The 18917-nt window shown below is 52.4% G+C and overlaps 1 protein-coding gene across 2 annotated transcripts in view; it reads left to right on the top strand.

The window, feature by feature from the left end:
• Positions 1-18917, top strand: part of Mtcl2 (microtubule crosslinking factor 2) — a 71903-nt gene that overhangs the window by 7784 nt on the left and 45202 nt on the right. Inside the window, exons 2-3 of one of the 2 annotated variants that reach the window (XM_017592266.3) lie at positions 11153-11377; positions 16832-16990. In XM_017592266.3, coding sequence (XP_017447755.2) covers positions 11153-11377; positions 16832-16990 — 384 coding nt within the window. Of the gene's footprint in view, positions 1-11152; positions 11378-16831; positions 16991-18917 lie in introns of those variants that run through there. The other variant, XM_039106711.2, reaches the window with a different exon arrangement.

Raw genomic sequence — 18917 nt, 5'->3', positions numbered from 1 at the left:
GAATTCAATCCCCTTCTTGCAGATACTTGGGGAGATAAGAGTTCAGACACATAAGAGCCCATCACTGTCCTGTATACAGAAGATGAGAGGAACCCCAGGCTCTAGGTAGCCTCTGTGGTAGAGGGACACTCCAGAAAAGGGCTTGGTTAAGTTCAAGGCAAATGCCTGGCTGGCAGCCAGGGTTAACTGTGGCCAACCCCTGTCCTCCAACATATGACATCATTTGTAGTCAACACACCCTTCTGGTTCAGGAAGGTGGGGCCTCTGGGGCCAGCACGGTGGCTGCCTTTGCTGGCTGTCCCAAGGTAGGACAGGAGTTCGAAGCTATTGTCCATCTCTCTGTTGTCTCAGTCAAAAGGACTGAAAGCACAGGATCTGAATGAGCACCGGCTGTAGCTGGGCCTGCGCTTTGCTCTCTGTGTTCTCCCTTCATGAGCGTCAGCTCTATAAAATGCCCTGCACCATCAATGCTCACGTTCATCAGGAGGGAGGAGGTGTCCAAGGAACTGGTCCCCTCTGTTTTTCATTCATTCTGGTTCTCAGCCTTCAACAGCCCCTGGCTCTGGTCTGACCTCTGAGAACCCTGGGTCCTGGGTTTCAGGCTGCTCCTTGCTCTGGATGTACCTATCTCTCTGTGAGGTGTATGAGCCATTTGCATTGTGGGTATCAGTAGACACATTTCTCCTTTGCAGCTCACCTGCCCTAAGTCACTTTGACCCTGATGGCTAAAACCCGTGCCTCGCTTGCAACCTAGTGATGCTTGCTTACTGGTGGAGGACCTCCCTTGGGAAAGCATTCCAAGATATCGGTAAAAAGGCTCCTGCCTCAGCCACAGATGAAAGTAAAGATGGCTTGTGTGTGTGAGTGTGTGTGTGCGTGCGTGCGTGCGTGCGTGCGTGTGTTGTGGTGTGATTCCCCAACTGCCTGAGCCTGCTCGGCTCTTCTGGACTCTTCAATAGCACCAGACTTTGCTTGGCCACCCCACCCTGGTCCTGCCTTGTCTAGGCCCCACCCCTCCTGTCCCAGCCCATGGCTGAGGCTGTGTTGCCTTTAAGTTATGCTCCCCCAGCCTTTCCTCCCAGATGCCTCGGTGCCTTCTTTGCCCTTTCATTACCTGATCCATTCTCCTGACCCCTTTCCATGAGCTCCTGGGGCTGCTCCAAGCCAGGTTTCCTGTGTTAGGTACTAGGAGCTTTGTAGGGACTTCTCGGTGGGGCATTTGGCTCGCAGTGACTAGATTGGTTAACCGGTGATTTCTGGTTTCACAGCAGCCTGGTTCTGCATGGCAGCACGGACCTTCCAGAGTGTTTAGCTCCTTCCTTCTAATCGGGCTTAAACTGAAGCCCAAAGAACATTACGTCACCTTGCTAGCTAGTCACATCAGCTGCAAATGACAAGAGGGATTCAGGCTGTGTTGGCTCTTGTGATTTTTAAATCCTCAACTCCCTGCCCTCTTCTGTTACAGATTTGGCTGAAGCCCAGAGGTTGGGGGATGTTGTCAACAAATCCTGATCCAAAGCTGCCTTCCTTCCTGTGCACTCGGCAGGACAGGAGGGACAGTGTCTGTGCTCCCTTGAGTGTGCCCAGCAGGACAGGGCCTCGAGGCGTTACTCCTAGGCTTTGAATAGGGCAGTGACAAACCAGATATGACCTTGGGTAAGCAGGAGCCTCTGGCCATCTCTCTGTCCTTGACCAACTAACTCTCTCTCTCTCTCTCTCTCTCTCACAGAGAGAGAGAGAGAGAGACAGAGAGAGAGAGAGAGAGAGAGAGAGAGAGACAGAGACAGAGAGAGACAGAGAGACAGAGAGAGAGACAGAGACAGACAGAGAGGAGAAAGACAGAGAGAGTGTGTGCTTCCTGATAGAACATCTACCTCATATGCAGAGCTGTGTCAGGCCTGGAGACCACCTCATGGGCTGTGGGGCCTTATCTCCCTCAGCCTCAGTTTGCTCCCTTGTGATGTGGGAAGGGTAAGAGTAGAGCTTGCCCCAAAGGATCATCACTGAGGAAAGAGATAATGGCTTCTCATCTACCTGGTGTCTGGCCCATGCCACACTCTAGAAGTGCCAGCTTTCGTTACTTTTGTTGCTCCATTTATGAGCCTCAAAACGAGCCCAAGTCCTGACTCAACTCCTCTACTTTCAGGCTTCTTGCCTTGGGGATGTAGGGAGTAACTGCACTGTTGCCAGGGGCCTGCCTTGTCAGTGCTCTCTATGGTGTTGGAGAGGCAGGGCCCAGAGAACTGGGAGCTCATCGATGTCTAGGATTAGATATCCCCAGTGCCAACGGAACGGGAGCATTGAGATCCTGTGCCCTGGTGACACCTGGCAGTTTGTGACTTCCTCTGGGAAGCTCGATCCGACTCCCTCAAGCCTCTGCCCAAAGAGGCTGAGCTGAGTTGAACTTGACCTGGAGGCGGGAGCTCAGAGCCCTTCTCAGCCTCAGTGCCTTTGAGTTCCCCTTCCTCTGCCTCTGGAGTATTTGCATTTGAGCTGAGAGGGAAGTGAAGCTTTCTGCAGCCCTCCTCTTGGGGTCTGAGTGCCATGATCTCATCTGGAACCTTGTCAGAGTTCCGGGGAGGAGGAGGGACAGCAGATGGCTTTTCTGGCCTTTTTGGGTGGGGTTGGCCTGCTGTCCCTGTGGCCATTGCTGGCCACCCTGCTGGTCAGCTCTTCCATAGCTGGGGTAGGTTGCCAGGGGCAGAGTGGGTGACAAGTGACCTAGAGCCAGGGTAGCAGATGGGTAGGCAGCCTGGGCCTTGGCCCAAGGGAGGGTCATGGTAGCCAAGTGGTGTGGGAGGAGGTGGGCAAAGCGGAGCCTCTGGTCCTTTGTAGAGTGGTTGATTCGAGTGGAGTTCCTGGTCCCTTATAGAGCTCAGCCTTCCCTGTCCTGAGTGTGCGTGAGAGCTGGGAAGGAAATGATACATTTGGGTGAGATTTGGAATCTGTCATGGCTGCGGCCCAGTGTCACTGTGCTGGGAGTTGAAGCCTCCACGGAGACTGGAGTCTAAAGACAGTTTTCTGCAGCTGCTCAGTGGGCTGGTGGTCCTCCCCTCAGCCTGACTGTCCCCCCTGCCCCCCAGTCTAGCTGTCCTCCCCGCAGCCTGGCTGTTCACTCATGGCTATGTCTTGAGCCCCTGTGTATATACTAGGCCAGGCCTGTCATAGGTGGTTCACTCGTGACAGAAATGGGCTTTCCACAATCAAGCAGACCAATAAGTAAACTCAACGTCACCAACAGAACTGTGTCTTGCAGTATGAGGGAAAGAGAAGGCTAGCCTGCATGGCTTTGCAGGAGGCCTAGGCAGGAGGTGCCACAGGCCACCCACCCAGGAACGGCAGAGGCCGAAAGCTGTGACAGGCCAGGTGATTTCTGCTGCTGGAGGAAGACTCAGGTGGCTGGAGTGTGGCCCACGGGAGTGTGGGGTGGTTGAGGGACATGGAAGTGAGACGGGAGTGGGGGTGAGGCCTGGTGGAGCCTGAGCTCCTGGCACAGGTTTGTTCTGCATGATGAACGAGACGCCCCCCATGGAGGTTTTGTTTTGCTTTGCTTTTTGTGTGTTTGAAAAAAAAGATCTCACTGTAAAATAAGTTTTGATAAACACACCCAGTTCCATAATTGATAACTCCAGTCAAGATAAGGGTTAACTTATGTCTATAAACAAGGTACATTAAAATCGTATTTCTTTTTTTTTTAAAGATGTATTCATTTATTATATATAAGTACACTGTAGCTGTCTTCAGACACACCAGAAGAGGGCATCAGGGGGCTGGGGATTTAGCTCAGTGGTAGAGCGCTTACCTAGGAAGCGCAAGGCCCTGGGTTCGGTCCCCAGCTCCGAAAAAAAAGAACCAAAAAAAAAAAAAAAAAAAAAAAAGAAGAGGGCATCAGATCCCATTACAGATGGTTGTGAGCCACCATGTGGTTGCTGGGATTTGAACTCAGGACCTCTGGAAGAGCAGTCAGTGCTCTTAACCGCTGAGCCATCTCTCCAGCCGTAAAACTGTATTTCTTCTTCAATCTATTTATCTACCTACCTACCTACCTTTCCATCTCTAATTAATGTGAGTGCAGGCATGCGTGTGGGGGTCAGACGGCTTGTGGAACTGGGTTCTCTCCCTCCATCAACTGGGTTCTTGGAATTAAAGTCAGATTGTCAAGCTTGGTGGTAAGGGTCTTTACGTACTGAACCATCTCACAGGCCCCTAATTTAAAAAAAAATTTTTTTCTGTATATAAATTATACCTGAGAGCTAGGGGTTTAGCTCAGGGCCAGAGCCTGGACTTAACATGTGAGACACAGTGGGCTTAATCCTTCCCTATCCAAAAAAAAAAAAAAAAAGGATTAGAAGGGTTCATTGTTCAGCCAAACTTCCTCTACAATCAAGGCCGTCTCTCTACCGTTGGTCAGTTCTCTGTCCCATAACCTCACCCATCCACCATGTCACATGCATGGCATCCCAGTGTCTACTGTCACTGGCTTCCTTCATGGAGCCAGAGCCCCGCTGCTCCAGGCTTCCAGAGCCTCACCCGTCTGCTGCTGCTGGTGTTACATGAAGGGGCTACAGCTTAGTCAGGAGACACATGGGCTGTCCCCAGGTTTTGATAATCATTTGTGGGTTCGAAGTGGGGAACATTTAAACAGTTTTAATCACATTTTGAGAAGTGATGGAAGGAGGGAGGGAGGGAGGGAGGGAGGGAGGGGGAGGGAGGGAAGAAGGGAGAGGGAGGGAGGGAGGGAAGAAGGGAGAGGGAGGGAGGGAGGGAGGGAAGAAGGGAGAGGGAGGGAGGAAGGGAGGGAGGGAGGGAGAGGGAGGGAGGAAGGGAGGGAGGGAGGGAGAAATCACTGCATGCCTTGTACTAAGTTAGGAGTACATTGTGGTGAGGGAAGAGCAGTCATGGCGAGAGCCAGGACCTGACCACCAGGCCTACTGTAGGCACACGTTAAGTGTTCAAACACCCGCATGTGCCAAGGTTGTTAGTGTTTCTGAGGTAAAACAGGAAACGGGGATGGAGCAGGAGGCCTAGGTGTGCAGTCTGTGGGCGTTCACTGCGCTGGGCTGTCAGTTCCCAGCTTCTGACCCCGCCTGGACATAGCCAGATGTCAGATGTGGTCCACAGGCCTCCATGTGGCACCGGGAGCACTCTCTGGTGAGACAGAGTCGAAGAGCTCCACCCACCACCCTCTTGTCTTCAGGAACCTCGTGTCCCCTTGGCTCCTTCTCTGGGTTGGAGCTGTTTGTTGCTGGGCTCAGACGACCCTCAGCCTATGCATGCTGTGTGTTTGCAAAGGGACGTCACGTCCAGTGATTTCCATTTCTCATAGGCCAGATCCATCATGCACACAGTTTGTACTCCTGTACCAGGAAGGACTCCACCAAACCCACCCCCCACTTTGTTCTCACGGACAGTCAGTCATCTTACCTCCATGCAGGCAGCACAGAGTCAGTCCTTGAATCTGAAGTCAGGGCTGGCCGGGAGGTTCCAGGGATCTGTCTGTCTCCATGCCTGCACAGCGAGCGCTTTGCTCATTGGACTATCGCCCCAGCGCTGATTTCCCCCTTTCTGTGCTCTGATGGGAGCAATCAGGGGCTGGGATAATAACCCAGGCTTTGTAGGTTATGGTGTTCCCAAGAGAACAGAGGCTCTGGTATCCTATTCTATGCATGGACCCTGTTAAGTCTCTGCTGAGACCCTCAGGATAATGTCTTTCAAATACAAGGAAGCCAACTAGATTGAAACAGTTACTAAAGTATGCTACAACCGTGATATAGTTATGTGTTTGTTAACTCTTGAATTCCGATGGCTGCTTTAACTACTGTAATTTCAAGGGACAGGTGAGTATTAACAATATTTTGACATTTTTGCAACAACCATTATAGGACATGAAAATATTAGTAATTTTTGGTATCCAAGTCTCAGGTGCTTCTGATACAACCTCGCTTTGTTCTTGAGACCACAATGGAAGGAGATGCTAATTCTGAGAGGTTACTGCAAATAAAGGTGTGAGTTTGTTGAGGAGCCGCACAGAGGAGGGGTTTCCTCCAGGGCTTCACCTGTCTGGGTGGGCTCGGCAGGGCTCGTTCCCTGTGATGGACACAGCTCTCTGTAGAACGGGTTCCTGGCTTGCCTTGCTTTCTGCAAGGACCCATGAGATGATTCACCAGGAATGTCTGTATAAACTGTGGAGTCTCTTGCCACCCCACAAGCCTATTATTAGCAGCATCGTGAGTTCATGTTGGGTCCTCCAAGCCAGCCTGAACCTAGAGACTCTTCCGGGTCAATCTCCCAGGAGTCCTGGGAACTGGCCATCTCTGAGAGGTTGCTTCCTGCCGGCAGCCCTCTTGGATCACTGTTGAACAGAGAGATACTTGACATGTAGGAAATGTGTGGGAAGCGGGCAGTTCCCTAGGCAGGCAGACCTTGCTATCCTCTTGTGGTGGCACTGGCGTCAGCCTGGACTCTACCTACCCTTTCACACAAGCCCTAGACCTGGGGTCAAACGGACCGAAGTCTCCTGGCTATGGAGAGAGACTGGGCAGGCCAATAGCCTTTCTTTTTCCTTCACACCTTCCCGTGATGCCTGCTGCATTCCACATCCTAGGGATGTTGGGGACCAGAAGTGGGCAAGACCCGGTCTTACCCTGCCCTGCTTCCTCAGGCAGTGAGAGGAAGAAAGATGAGGGGAAAAAAGCGAACACAACTATAAGTCATTACCATCAGGGACCATTGCAGTTCAGGGTGTAGGTTCTGAATCAGATTTGGGGAGAGAGGAATGTTCTGGAAAGATGCAAGAGCTGGGAGTTAGCGCGGTGAAGGTCAGTAGAGCATAGCGAACGGCCTGAGTAAAGCTGGAAGAATGCACAGTTAGCACGTCCTGGCCTAGGGCCACTTGCCTTGTATGGAATCCAGCTTCACCCCTGCCTATCTTGGACAGCTCTGGGAAACTTCTGTGCCTCCGATGCCCCCTCTGCAAAATGGGAGCATTTTCAATGCCACCCACAGGGTTAGGAAGGGCATGAATGGGCTTATGTTTGTGAGCCTCCCATAGGCCAGGGCCAGCCTCTCCATCCTAGTGTATCTGGGTGCAGGTGCAAGATAGGATAGGGAACAGATGCAAGGGGTCAAAGGTCAGGGGCTTGGCCCTGAAGCAGAAGCCAATGGAATGAGCCTGAAAACCACCAGCTTTTTTTTTTTTTTTTTTTTTTTTTTTTTAATTCAGACTTCCTCTCATCAACAGACACTGTCTTCCGAACAGAGCCAAGGGACCTTGAAAAGGGATCACCATGCCGGGCCGCACTGTCCCTAGACCCTGCCCTCCGTTCCACTTCCTGTCTGCAGCCTGGGCTTAGACCTTGTCCCCTTCAAGGGACAGAGAGTAGCACGAAATCAGAGCTCCGTGGGACTGCGTGACACTTTTCTTCAGCTCCTTTAGGGTTGATAACAGTCTAGGGGTCTAGTTCATTTCAGGGTGTGGGGGTTGAGAATTGGGGATCCTCAGACTCCAAGGTGGACACTGCACAGTGTAGCCTTTTACTTCTGAGGTAAAGGGTGAGATTTGGGAAGGGGAAACCTCAGAACCTTGTTCTATGAGATCGAGCCCTCTTTCTCGTTTTCCTGTAGAAGAGTTCAGGAGGCGTCATCTCTGTGGGGCCTCTGGACTGCCTGTTGTCTCAGCTCTCTCCAGCTGGACTACCACCCCAGGGCCTCCGAAGGCAAAACCCTGAGTGCAGGGCCCAGGTGCCCAGGAGACCTCTGGGCTGGGTGTGGACACTGAGCCTCTGTCCTTTCCCTGCCCCCACCTCAGACCCCGACACCCAGAGTCTCTGCCTAAGCTCCACAGTGTCCACCCCATGTGGCCCACAAGTCTGCTTTTGTCAACTCAAGCCGTGCCAGGAGGGGCTGGTGGGTGTTTTGCCTGCAGCTGGGGCAAGCCCCTCTAGAGGCCTCAGCCCCGCAAACCCCTTCAGATAGAGTTGGCATGTCCACAACAGCCTGCACTGTGGTGAAGACAGTTCCTCTGAGAGACAGCTGTGGGGGATCGTCATTCACTCTCTTCTTCCCTACACGCCTGTGGCAGGCTCAGAGCCAGGGACTTGTGCTGAGAGATGGACTCTTGTCTTCCGTAGGGAAGAAAGTGGGAATGTCTTGCCTCAGAGTCCCTCGGGGAATCCACCCCCAAAGTTTATGACTTAGTGGGTCTGGGTTGGGAATATGGGGGGTTTGCATAGTGCTGGGGGTAGAGCCACACCCCTGATCGTGTTAGGCAGGCACTCACTATCAGTGAGCTGTACCATTCTGGGAAGCACTGTCATTCAGAATCAAATAGAGAAACTGTGATTTGATGTTTTCTGTATTTTTCAAAACTTTCTGTTTGACCGTGCACTGCTTTCACAAAAGCCCATTACTTAAAATATGGTGGGATGTCTCCTCCTGCGATCTGTATGGAGGGACGTCTCCTCCTGCGGTCTCAGTGGCACACATCTGCTAGTGAGTTTCAACAGCTTAAGCTGGAGTGTGCCTGTGTTCCCCCTTGACTCATTCTGACCTAGAGTCACTTGGGCCCTCACAACTTCCCAGTCACCATGCTCTGTCAGGATAACAGGGTAACATGTGAGATACTCATGGATGGCTGCCTTCACTTCCTGCCTCTTCCTTCCTGCCCCCTTCCCTGCCAGCTGAGCTGGTGCATGGGCGCCTCACTTCCCCATTTCTCCCACCGACTGTCTCACTTCCTCCCTGTCCACTCTGGTCTGCCCATTTGGGCATGGCGTGGGGTGGTGACTCTGTGTACTTTGAGATGACTGCCCTCCACTGCAGCCAGTAGGCAGGGTCACACTCTGGGTTGCTGTGAGCACACCCTTAGGACACAGTCTGGCTCTGTGAGGAGGGATACTTGCGTTGAGGGAGACAGCATGTGGTGTGGTGGAGTCGCCAATCCGTCTCTTCTGTCTTCTTTCCCGGGTTCTGAGAAATAGTTCCAGACGCTAGGCAGATGGATGGGAGGACAGCTGGAGGGTGTGCTGTGGCCTGGAAAACTTGGCTTCTTACCTGCCCATCAATCCAGCAGGCCACACCCCTTCCCCCACAGGGAGCCATTGCAGCCAGGCCACAGCCTGCGCTCCTCCCAGTAGTGGCAGCTGGCAGGCAGGTGTGAGGAGAGGTCTCCTTGATTCCTTTTCCGGACTGTGCAGACCCCTGGGGTGAGCAAAGGATGTGGAGAGCAGCAGAGATCCCACCTCTACACCCTCACCTTTCTTCCCATCCTCCTTAGGGGTTTCCAACCTTCCAGATGGGCATCCTCTCCAGAGTGGCCTTTCTGTTCCTGGTTGCCTCCCTGCTTCTGTCAGTGCCAACCTTGTGCACTTTTGGGAGCAGAGCGCTTGTCGGGGCCTCATCCCCGATGACTCAGTTTCCCTTCTACATGCAATTTTGTCAAGCGCACAGTAGATATTACTCATGTTTGTGACTCAGTTTCCACATTTCTTGTGAGACATAATTATGTGCGTCTTCTGCAAGGTGTCCACATTCCCCTCCGTGTAGTGTCTGGGAGTCACGTCCCATCTTTCCCAGTGAAAAGTCTCTCTTATTCTCTTCATTAGCTAGGCACATTTTCTTTCATTCGATCAGCACTGGTTGGGAGTCTGCAGAGGGTAAGCAGGCGCTGGGTGTGGGGGGCAGGCAGGTAGGGCAACCTTCAGGCTCCTCCCACAGTCACTGGGAGACCAACTGTTAAACAGTTTCAGATGAGCTGAGGGGGTGAGACTCTGTCGGGAGCTGTGACAGAGGTGGCAGTAGCTGGACTTCCTGATCGAGGTCATCTTTTTTTTTCTACCGGAGACAAGGCTTTACTATGTATCCCTGGCTATCTTGGAACTTATTTCTGTAGACCAGACTGTCCTCGAATTCACAGAGATCGGCTTGTCTCTGCCTCCCAAGTGCTGGGATTAAAGGCTTGCACCACAGACAACCTCTTGGTGTGTCTGGATACATTGAGTTCTTTTCTACTTTGTATACACTGTTCCCTCTTCCTGGAAGTCTTGTGGATGTTGTTTCTTGCCTTGGCTTAAATGTCCCTTCTTTAGATATGGTGTCCTTGACCATGTCCCCTAGCCACGCCCCCCATACCTTCCACATTACTGCTCACTGCCATATAACTCACGTTGTTACTTTGTTATTTTTGCTTCAACGATATACTTAACGGTATCTGAATTTTCTTTTTTGTTTACTTTGTTTTTCAACCAAGGCTGTGCACCAACACCCTTTCCCGGTTTTGTGTGCTGCACAGTGCGGGCTATGTAGCATACACTCCTGAATGTTTGTGGCCTGGTTCCCTGGTGCATGTTTCCCAGTGCTTCTGCAACATGCCTCTACTGTTTCCTCCATCGCTATGACAAAATGCCCGAGACAAAGGAAGGCTGTATTCCCTATGCTTTTGGAGGCCTCCATTCAAGGTCATTTTTTTGCCTGCCATGACACAGAGCATCAAGGAGGCCGATTACCTCACGGCGACCAGGAAGCAAGGAGAGAGGGCAGAGGGTATCAGTAACCTTTCAAGGGTCCTCTCCAAAGATGTTGTACCCTTGCCTCCTAAAAACGGTCCACCACCTCCCAGTAGAGCCATGAGGAAGACTCAGCCTATAGCAAGTGACTTTGGGGAGCCTTAAGATCCAAATCGTAAGAGTGATGCAGCTGAAGATGATCTTCCAGGTCTCTGAGACTCAAGTACTGGTGGGCCGCATGTCTGCTGAGTGCTCTAGGACAAGCATCATCCTCTCCTGGGCCTTTTGCCCCTTGTAGATGCTTCACACTTGTGGAGGCCATTTCTCCACCTGCAGAGTCTGTCTGTCTTCTTCTACTTCTCCCTCACATTGCTGGTTCCCACTAGCTTCCCTCTCAGGTCCCACCCAGATCATCCAGAATCACGCTCCTGTCTAGAGACCCTTCTCTTAGTCTCACTTGCAAAGCCCCTTTTGCCACGGAAGGCATATATTTACGATCCCGGGAATTCAACTGTTGCTGTCTTTGGGCGGTGGTGTTCAGCCTGTAACCCCAGACCCTTAGATCTGCTTGCTGAGTGTGGCCAACATTCAGGCACCCTGGCTACTGCCGTGGCATCTTGGGGGTCTGACCAGTTCTTTTTCCCCTGAAGGATGAGATCGAGGAGCTACGGGCTGAGATGCTGGAGATGCGGGATGTCTACATGGAGGAAGACGTGTACCAGCTGCAGGAGTTACGGCAGCAGCTGGACCAAGCCAGCAAGACCTGTCGCATCCTGCAGTACCGACTTCGTAAAGCCGAGCGCCGCAGCCTCCGGGCTGCCCAGACAGGCCAGGTTGACGGTGAACTCATCCGCGGTCTAGAACAGGACGTCAAGGTCAGTCTGGGGTCTCCGCCAACCTTCATAGGTGCCCTTGTTGGGTGGTTGGATTATAAACCCCATTGGGGATCCCGGTGAGCCCTGTGGCTTACTGCTTGCCTTGAGCAGATTATCGTGCCTCTCTTGGCCTCAGTTTCCCCATCTTCAAGGGGGAGCCCTGATGGATCGACAGGTGCTCCAAGTGGGATATCCAGAAAATGGTATGACAAGAACCCTCCTGAAGCAGCAGGAGGCTGTGTGTGTCTGTCTCGTGTGTCTGTCTGCCTTGTGTATGGCTTTGGCCTCTGAGTAGCCCCTACTTGTGGTCCCTGCTCAGCTCCACAGTTGTTTTATGGAGGAACTGCAGCTGAACCAGGATGGTTCAGAGCTGGGCTCCAGTATCCCTGGGCCTTAGGATTTTGATCAAGTCATCTATGTTTCGATTTTCTCATCTGCAAAATGGGTATAAGACCATAAAATCCAGGATATTGAAACCCTGGCCAAGACACCAGAGGGACTGACAGTGAGTAGCTACTATTACTGCATTAGTTTTCCGGAGGAGGGTGCCGGGGCTCAGAGGAGAAAACCAGGGTCAAAAGTCAGGCTCACCCACCTCTCAGACTTCACTGCTGGACCCCGCTCTCCTCTGTCTAAGGAGCAAGCAGGAATGGCCCCAGTCAGACAGGCCAGGGATCAAGGAGAGAAGTCCCCACTGCCAGTCTTAATGTAAGCCCCAAACGTGGGGACCCCGAGCCAGCTTCTTCTCTCAGAACTCAGTCCAGTGTGAACAGGGAACCGAGGGTGCTGGGATTGGTACAGAACTGGGAGGAGCCTAGGAGTTCCGCCGTTAGCCCAAGGGAGAAGAGGGCATGAGCCCGGGATGATCTAGGACTCCCAAGGGCCCCGGAGGGCAGACAGGTGCTGAGCCGGCCACACACACACCTGCTGCGGGAAGGGCCCTGAGAATCCAGCCCTGCCAGCCATTCAGAAAGGACGCTGTTCATTCGGTGACCAGTGTTGATTTAGGAAGGCTGCGACCCCACGCAAGCCTGTGTACCTGTGTGGAGCCAGTTTTCTTGACTGCACACCAAGATCCTGTTACCTGAAAACAAACAAACAAACAAGCCAAAAACATAAACAGAACACGATTTAAAAAAAAATAGCCCAAACTCTCCAGTTCCCTCATTGGTAGGAGACAGAGCAGGGAGGGAAAGAGTGGAGCTGTTCAGGCTAATCTGTGGTTGGGCCCTGGTCTTTGAGGATTTCTGGGAGGGACCCTGGACAAGCAGACCGAGAAGAGAGGGTGGGGAGCAGGCTGGTGGGCGGGGCATGAGCAGCTGGGGTGGGGGTGGGGCTCAGCCCTCCAGGAGGAGGGGAAGGGCCCCTTCTGTTGGGATTTGAACTAGCCAATCAGCATTTCCGCGCGTCTCCTGCCCACCCCCGCAGCTGCAACGCTGAGCTCATGCTCTGGCTCAGCCTTCGCTAGCAGCACAGCTTTGCCGGCACCCTTCGTCCCAGTGTGCTGGGAATGTTAGAGGCAATTATGGAGGTCCTCAGAAAGCTGACTTCCCTGGCTTCCCCTAGGCAGGCTGACAGAACCAGGTGGAGAGGGGTTGGGAGGGGTATGCCTAGGGATTCCTCTCCTGCACAGCAGGCTCCCTGGCCCTATGCCCTTAGGGCTTTTGAGCTTGGGTGGTTTTATTGAGCTGGTGTGTTATTAGTGAGATCCCCAGCCGCCACCCTAGAGCAACCCTCCCAGGCTTTCACTTTTTGCTGGTCCACAGTTAACGAGCTCTCCGACCCTCAGCAGGAGACTGTCTATCGTGACAGTCTGGCTACTTTGTGGCTATGTGGGCTTGGATAAGCTGCTTCCCATCTCTGATCCACTATGGAACATGAAGATAAGTTTAGTATCCTATACAGACTTTGATGAATGTAAAATGAAATTAAGAAATAGTGTCCTGTGTGGTAGGTGTGGCACCAGTCAGCTGAGCACGGGATGGGAGGGCGTCACGGCTGGGGGACTCTGGGGTCCACTGCTTTTCTTGTAGAAAGCCTCAGAACATGTCATTAATATGAACCCCATCCTTACATAAGGATGCTCTGGCCTTGGCTCTGTGTCCTGGGTGACCTGCATCACTCCTTAGAGTCTTAGTTTCCCTCTGCGATGAATAGGGTGACACACCCATCATGTGATCTTGGAGTTTGGTCACTCATGCCTCAGGATGTTTGCTTGGCCTAGGGTGCTGCTTCTGCTTCTCATCTCTCACCTGGAAGGTCAGAGCCACAGGGACATACTGCAGTCCCAGGTTCGGAGCCCAGAGGCTGATCTACCCAGGAGCTGGGGGCCGCCTGCTGCTGATGGCCTTGGGCAGGGACCAGGGCCAGCACTGTAAACAGTGACCTCATGGCTGAGCACATTTGTTTGTGGCTGCCTCTCCTCTCTTAGTCTCCCGGCCCTCTCCTTTGGGTGTAACTGTGGGCCTAACGAGACAGGCACATGCGGCCCTGCAGGCTCTTTGGCATAGAAAGCCATGTTAGGACTTGCTGTTGACAGGGCATTGTTCACGGCTGTATTCCTTCAAGTCCTGTCCCCCCCCACCCCCCATCAGCTTCAGAGTTGACCCATGCTTGGTACCTTCCTAGTCATGTGACCTTGGGCAACTGCCCTTTCCTTTCTGGGATTTAAAGCTGACATAAAATATGTCCCGAGTGTGAGAAGAGCCCGTGGTTATTGCTTAAGGAGGAGCTAACTGACTCTATAAGTGACCTGCCTGTGAGAGCCCAGGGCCCTGGGACCATTGGAAGTCTTGATGGGGAGATGGCGGTGGTACCCTTTCCTTCCTGACTCTCACGGAGGCTGCAAGGCACTAGATGCAGGGAAAGTTTGTGGCCTTTTCTGTTTGGAATGCTGCCACTTCCCGGGGGACAGAGCTTTCTTAACATTTGGCTCTGGGGACATGGAATCCATGGAGATGGGAGAGGATCCAGGAATTCTGATGGTGACTGGATGGGCTTCCCAGGTAGGCCATGGTGGAGAGACAGAGCACTTCCTACCCCTATGGAGGCATGTTTGGGAGAGGACCCTTGGTCCCAGTGTCCCTCTTTGGAGGGGGGCAGGGACAGTGGAGGAGAGTGTCCTCCACCCTGCTAGGGCAGGTTCATCTCTCACACATCCTCCCTTTTCAAGTTCTGGGTCTTGATTTGTTTACCCAACAAGCATGTATTAGGCATTCAATGTATGGTGAACCCAGGGCTGTTGCTGGGACAAATGTGAATGAAGCCAGGTAGCCATGGCCCTGTTCACCACTTCACCCCAGTACCAAGGCCAGATGAATGAATGAGTGAATGAATGAATGAATGAATGATAAACCTTAAGCCTGGGCCAAGGTGGATAAAACCAAAGAGGCAAAGCAATAATCATGGGAATGCATTTTAAAAAAAAAAAGAAAGAAAGAAAACTTGTTTGTGGCTCAGCTGACAGAGTGCTTGCCTAGCAGACACAAAGCCCTGGGGTTGGTCTTCAGCACTGCATAAACTCGCTAGGTGGCATACTGGGATTAGCACAGCACTTGGGAGGCAAAGGCAGGAAGATCAGAAGTTCAAGGCCATCCCTGGCTAGTAGCAAGCTCAGGGCCATTCTGGGGAGGAAACTTTTTTGTGTCTCTGGAGATGTAGTTGAGCGGAAGAATGCACAAAAGTCCAGCCATTCCCAGCACAGCCTAAAAATCAAAATCCTTGTGTAGATGGCCTTTGACCTTGTGCCTTTGAGCTGCATTACGAGCTCTTAAATATTTTACACAGTCAAAAATAGGTCAAGAAACCATGAAATAAATACAGCTTCTGTAACACACTGAATAGACTGAATTATTTTAAAATAATAGAAAATAAGGAGCTTTGTATTTTTCGAGCACCTTCTGGATTCCAGCCACCAGTCAAGCACCAGCGATGCCTTTTGCTCGCTCTAGCAGCCCCCAGGAACAGTATGTCCACCCATCTGCTGCTGACCAAACTCAGACTCCAGATGTTCAGAGTTCTGGCCCTGAGTTTGAATCACGTTTTCTCCTCGGCAAAATCTTTTTCTTTTTTTGATATTGAAGGGTAGAGAAAGCTCTGTGGCCCACAGTGGCTACAGGGGAGGCTTGTGGGCCTCTGTCTGGCCTCCTCAGAGATCTCCAGGCTGGAGGGGGCAGTGGGGCTGAGGAGGGAGGCGAGCTGTGCCCAGTTTCCTCTCAACTGTTATTTTTCCTGGCCTACCCTGCACACTGCCAAAGGGGTCTGTGCTGAGTTGGGCTTGGGCCCAGGCAGAGGGCAGAGCCAGGGAGGGCCTCTTCCCTTCCAGGGGGAGGGAAGCACAGTCATTTCCGACATTGGCAGCCTGGGGTGCTGGGCTGTCTGTGCCACACAGGTCTTGCCCACAAGGCTTTCAGGCTCCTCAGGGGCTCTGGCTATGCTGACTCCTCCAAACCCCAGGGACAAGGCCAGGCCCAGCCCAGCCCTGGCACGCTGACTGTGTGTGCCCCTGAGAAAGTCACTTCAGCTCTGACCTTTAGTAAAGCACAGCATCTAGTAGGTAGGTGTTAGCAGGACCCAGCCTGCCTGGGGAGTGTCACCTATTTGCATATTCCAGCTCTGGAGGGCTTCCTTCACCCCACCTCAGCTCCCCTGCCCTGCCTTCCCACACCCATCAGCAGGGCCAGGACAGAGGGAATCCTCCAGATTTGAGGGTGTTTTTCCCCCCCAGCCTGTACCTGGGATTAGAGACAGCTGTTCTGTTAGCTACATCTAAGGGATGACTTGGACATTTGCCCAGCCTTGTCATTCTAGCATGTTCTTCATCCCAGAACAGGCCTCAGGGTCACTGTGACCTCCAGCAAATCATGCCTGTCTCTGGACACCAGTTCCCTGGAGCGGCAGCCACCAGTCACTAGACACTCACTGTGGCAGGCACTGGCTGAAGGCTTTGTGAGCAACAGCTGATCTGATCCCGCTGTTGGCCCGGAGATTGTCTTGCTACTGCCGCGCCCATTTTATGTCCAGAACACTGAGGCACAAGGCCAGGAAATGACTTGCCGAGGGTCACAAACTACCCCTTTTGTACTGGGTTTGCAAACCAGCTCTCTTCCTTTCAGGCCCTTGTGGAGAAGACAGGGCTGGTGGTATTGTTTCTCGGTAGAGCAATCGCCAGAGAGAAACAAGGCTGGGTCCAGACTCCAGCACCGCTCTGGCTGAATGTAAAGCCATCAAACAAGATCATCACAGCTTTGGGGAGCAGCATACTGGGAGCTGGGGTGCCTGGGTTTGCATCTGTGACTCCCTAGATTCATGGCTCTTGGTGACTGTTAGGACCTCTTTGCTGAGTGAGAGTGAAGAGGTGACTCTGTAACTGGGGAGGGATGCTCACTGAGACTCGAGGTGTGTCCTCCTCCAGCTTGAACCTGCCCCCTCTTTCTCCCCCCGACCCTGGCTCAGGTCTCCAAGGACATCTCCATGCGGCTTCACAAGGAGCTGGAGGTGGTGGAGAAGAAGCGGATGAGGCTGGAGGAAGAGAACGAGGGGCTTCGACAGAGGCTCATTGAGACAGAGCTGGCCAAGCAGGTGCTGCAGACAGAGCTGGATCGTCCCAGAGAGGTGAGGACTGTAGCCCCGCTGGGGCTGGTGCGATACGTATCCCCGCCTGGTCGATCACGGACCGAGATGGGTCCCCTTGTGCCTTGACAGCGCCTTTTCTTCAGTCACTCTTCCAGCATGCATCTGCTGAGCACCTAATCTGTATTCAACCCTGGTGACTTTCTCTGGGATTCACTGATGGTATGCTCAGCCATGCCTGGCATGGGCCTGGCTCTGTGCCTCAGTTTCCTTATCTATAAGGTTTGGCATTGGTTCCCTGGTCATTGACAGGGCCACTGGCTGGCTCGTTTGCAGACATTTCAGGAATTAGTGTGCTGTGGCCCCTTGGTTTGAGAAGGATGCTAAGCCTGGTCTCCTACTTCTGCCTCTGAATGTGACTTCAAGACCCCATGTCCCCAGTCTTGGTTGATGTGAGCACCTCCTTCTGCTGTAACCTTCTCCAGCTGTGTGTTAGGCTCACGTAAGGACAGTTTCTCTCAGAAACCTTTGCAAAGGTCCAACAAAACTGCGATTGTTCCGTGGTCAAGCAAACAACATCCGTCTAGGAAGAGCGAGGCAGGTTCTCAAGGTCATGCAGGCTACAGGGGACTTCACAGTGGAAACCCATTAGTCCAGGTGGTGCTTAAAGCCTGGGTAACTCTCCACTCCTCATGGGGTTGGTAGTCCAAGCAGTCGGTGTCCTCTGGCCCCAGAGGCATAGCTGGCCCTCAGCTGGTTGACTGCTCATGAGGTATCCAAGGCTGAACATTCTTCTGGGGGCACCGATCTGTTTCCCAAGAGGCCCAGCATGCCAGAAGTTCAGGAGGGAGACATCACGGTCCCCAGGGCAGAGCGGTCCTGTGGCTGTCCTTCCCACTGGGCATGTTGGTGCTATGTGCCAGAGCCCCGTAGGGTGGAGAGAGCAGGAGCGGCCCGAGGGCTGCTGTGGAGTGCACCCGAGGGCTGCTGTGGAGTGCACCGCACTGTGGAGCTGGGAGGGAGGCTTCTTGCTGCCTGTGGGCCGCCTGTGCATCCCACACAATCTTGTCTCTTTCATATATGGTGGTGAGCACAGGTAGGGAAACTGAGCTTGCTGGGTTTGATCCGGCCTTTCCTCGGCAGAGACAATGTCTGAAGCCACTTCTCCCTCCAAGTCCCAGCTTCTTCCTCTGTGGTGCCAGTGTGCAAATAGTACCAGTTTAGGAGGCAGTTTCTGGATCCCTAAGAGGAATGCAGCCCAGTGGTAGAGCATGGGGGGCCCTGGGTTCAAGCCTTCCGGCCGAAAAGCAAAGGGTCAATATTGTAAAGTTCCATTTATCTGAGATACCTAGAGTAGTGAGATTCATGGGACGGGGAGCAGAGCTCTTCGGTGATCGAGAGGAGGGAGCGAGGCTCACTGTTTAAGGGAGTTTGGAGTGAGAATAACAGGGAGGGGGGAGTGAGGTTGGGGCGATGAAAGGGATTTAGGAATTCAGGTCATTTTAGCTACATAGTGAGTTTGAGGCCACCCTGGGGTCTATGAGACCTCGTCTTTAAAAGGGGGCCTGGGTTCAATCTCTAGCACCAGAAAAACCAAAATAAAGGTCAAGAAGGGTAACTCTAATGCTAAATAGATTTTTTCACAGTAAAATAGAATGTTTAAAAGGATACATTTATATTATATAACCTTTCCCACATGTTAAAAAGTAGAAAAATATGTACTGATATGAGAAACTCTCCAAGGTATGCTGCAAACCAGGGAAGGAAATTATGAAGCTAGACCTGGCGGTTGAAGGGGGAGGTTCTAGACCTGCCCAAGCTGCAGAGTATGTTTATCTGTGTGTGTATGTGTGTGTTTGTGGGTGTGTATATGTGTATTATGTATGTGTATATATGTGTCTGTATTTATATGTGTATATGTGTGTGTACGTGTATATATATCTGTGTGTATGCATATGTGGGTATATGT

Source organism: Rattus norvegicus, chromosome 3, assembly GCF_036323735.1.
Source record: "Rattus norvegicus strain BN/NHsdMcwi chromosome 3, GRCr8, whole genome shotgun sequence".
Lineage (NCBI taxonomy): Eukaryota > Metazoa > Chordata > Mammalia > Rodentia > Muridae > Rattus > Rattus norvegicus.
Note: the sequence above shows the minus strand (reverse complement) of the source record. Positions and strands in the feature narration are given on the sequence as shown.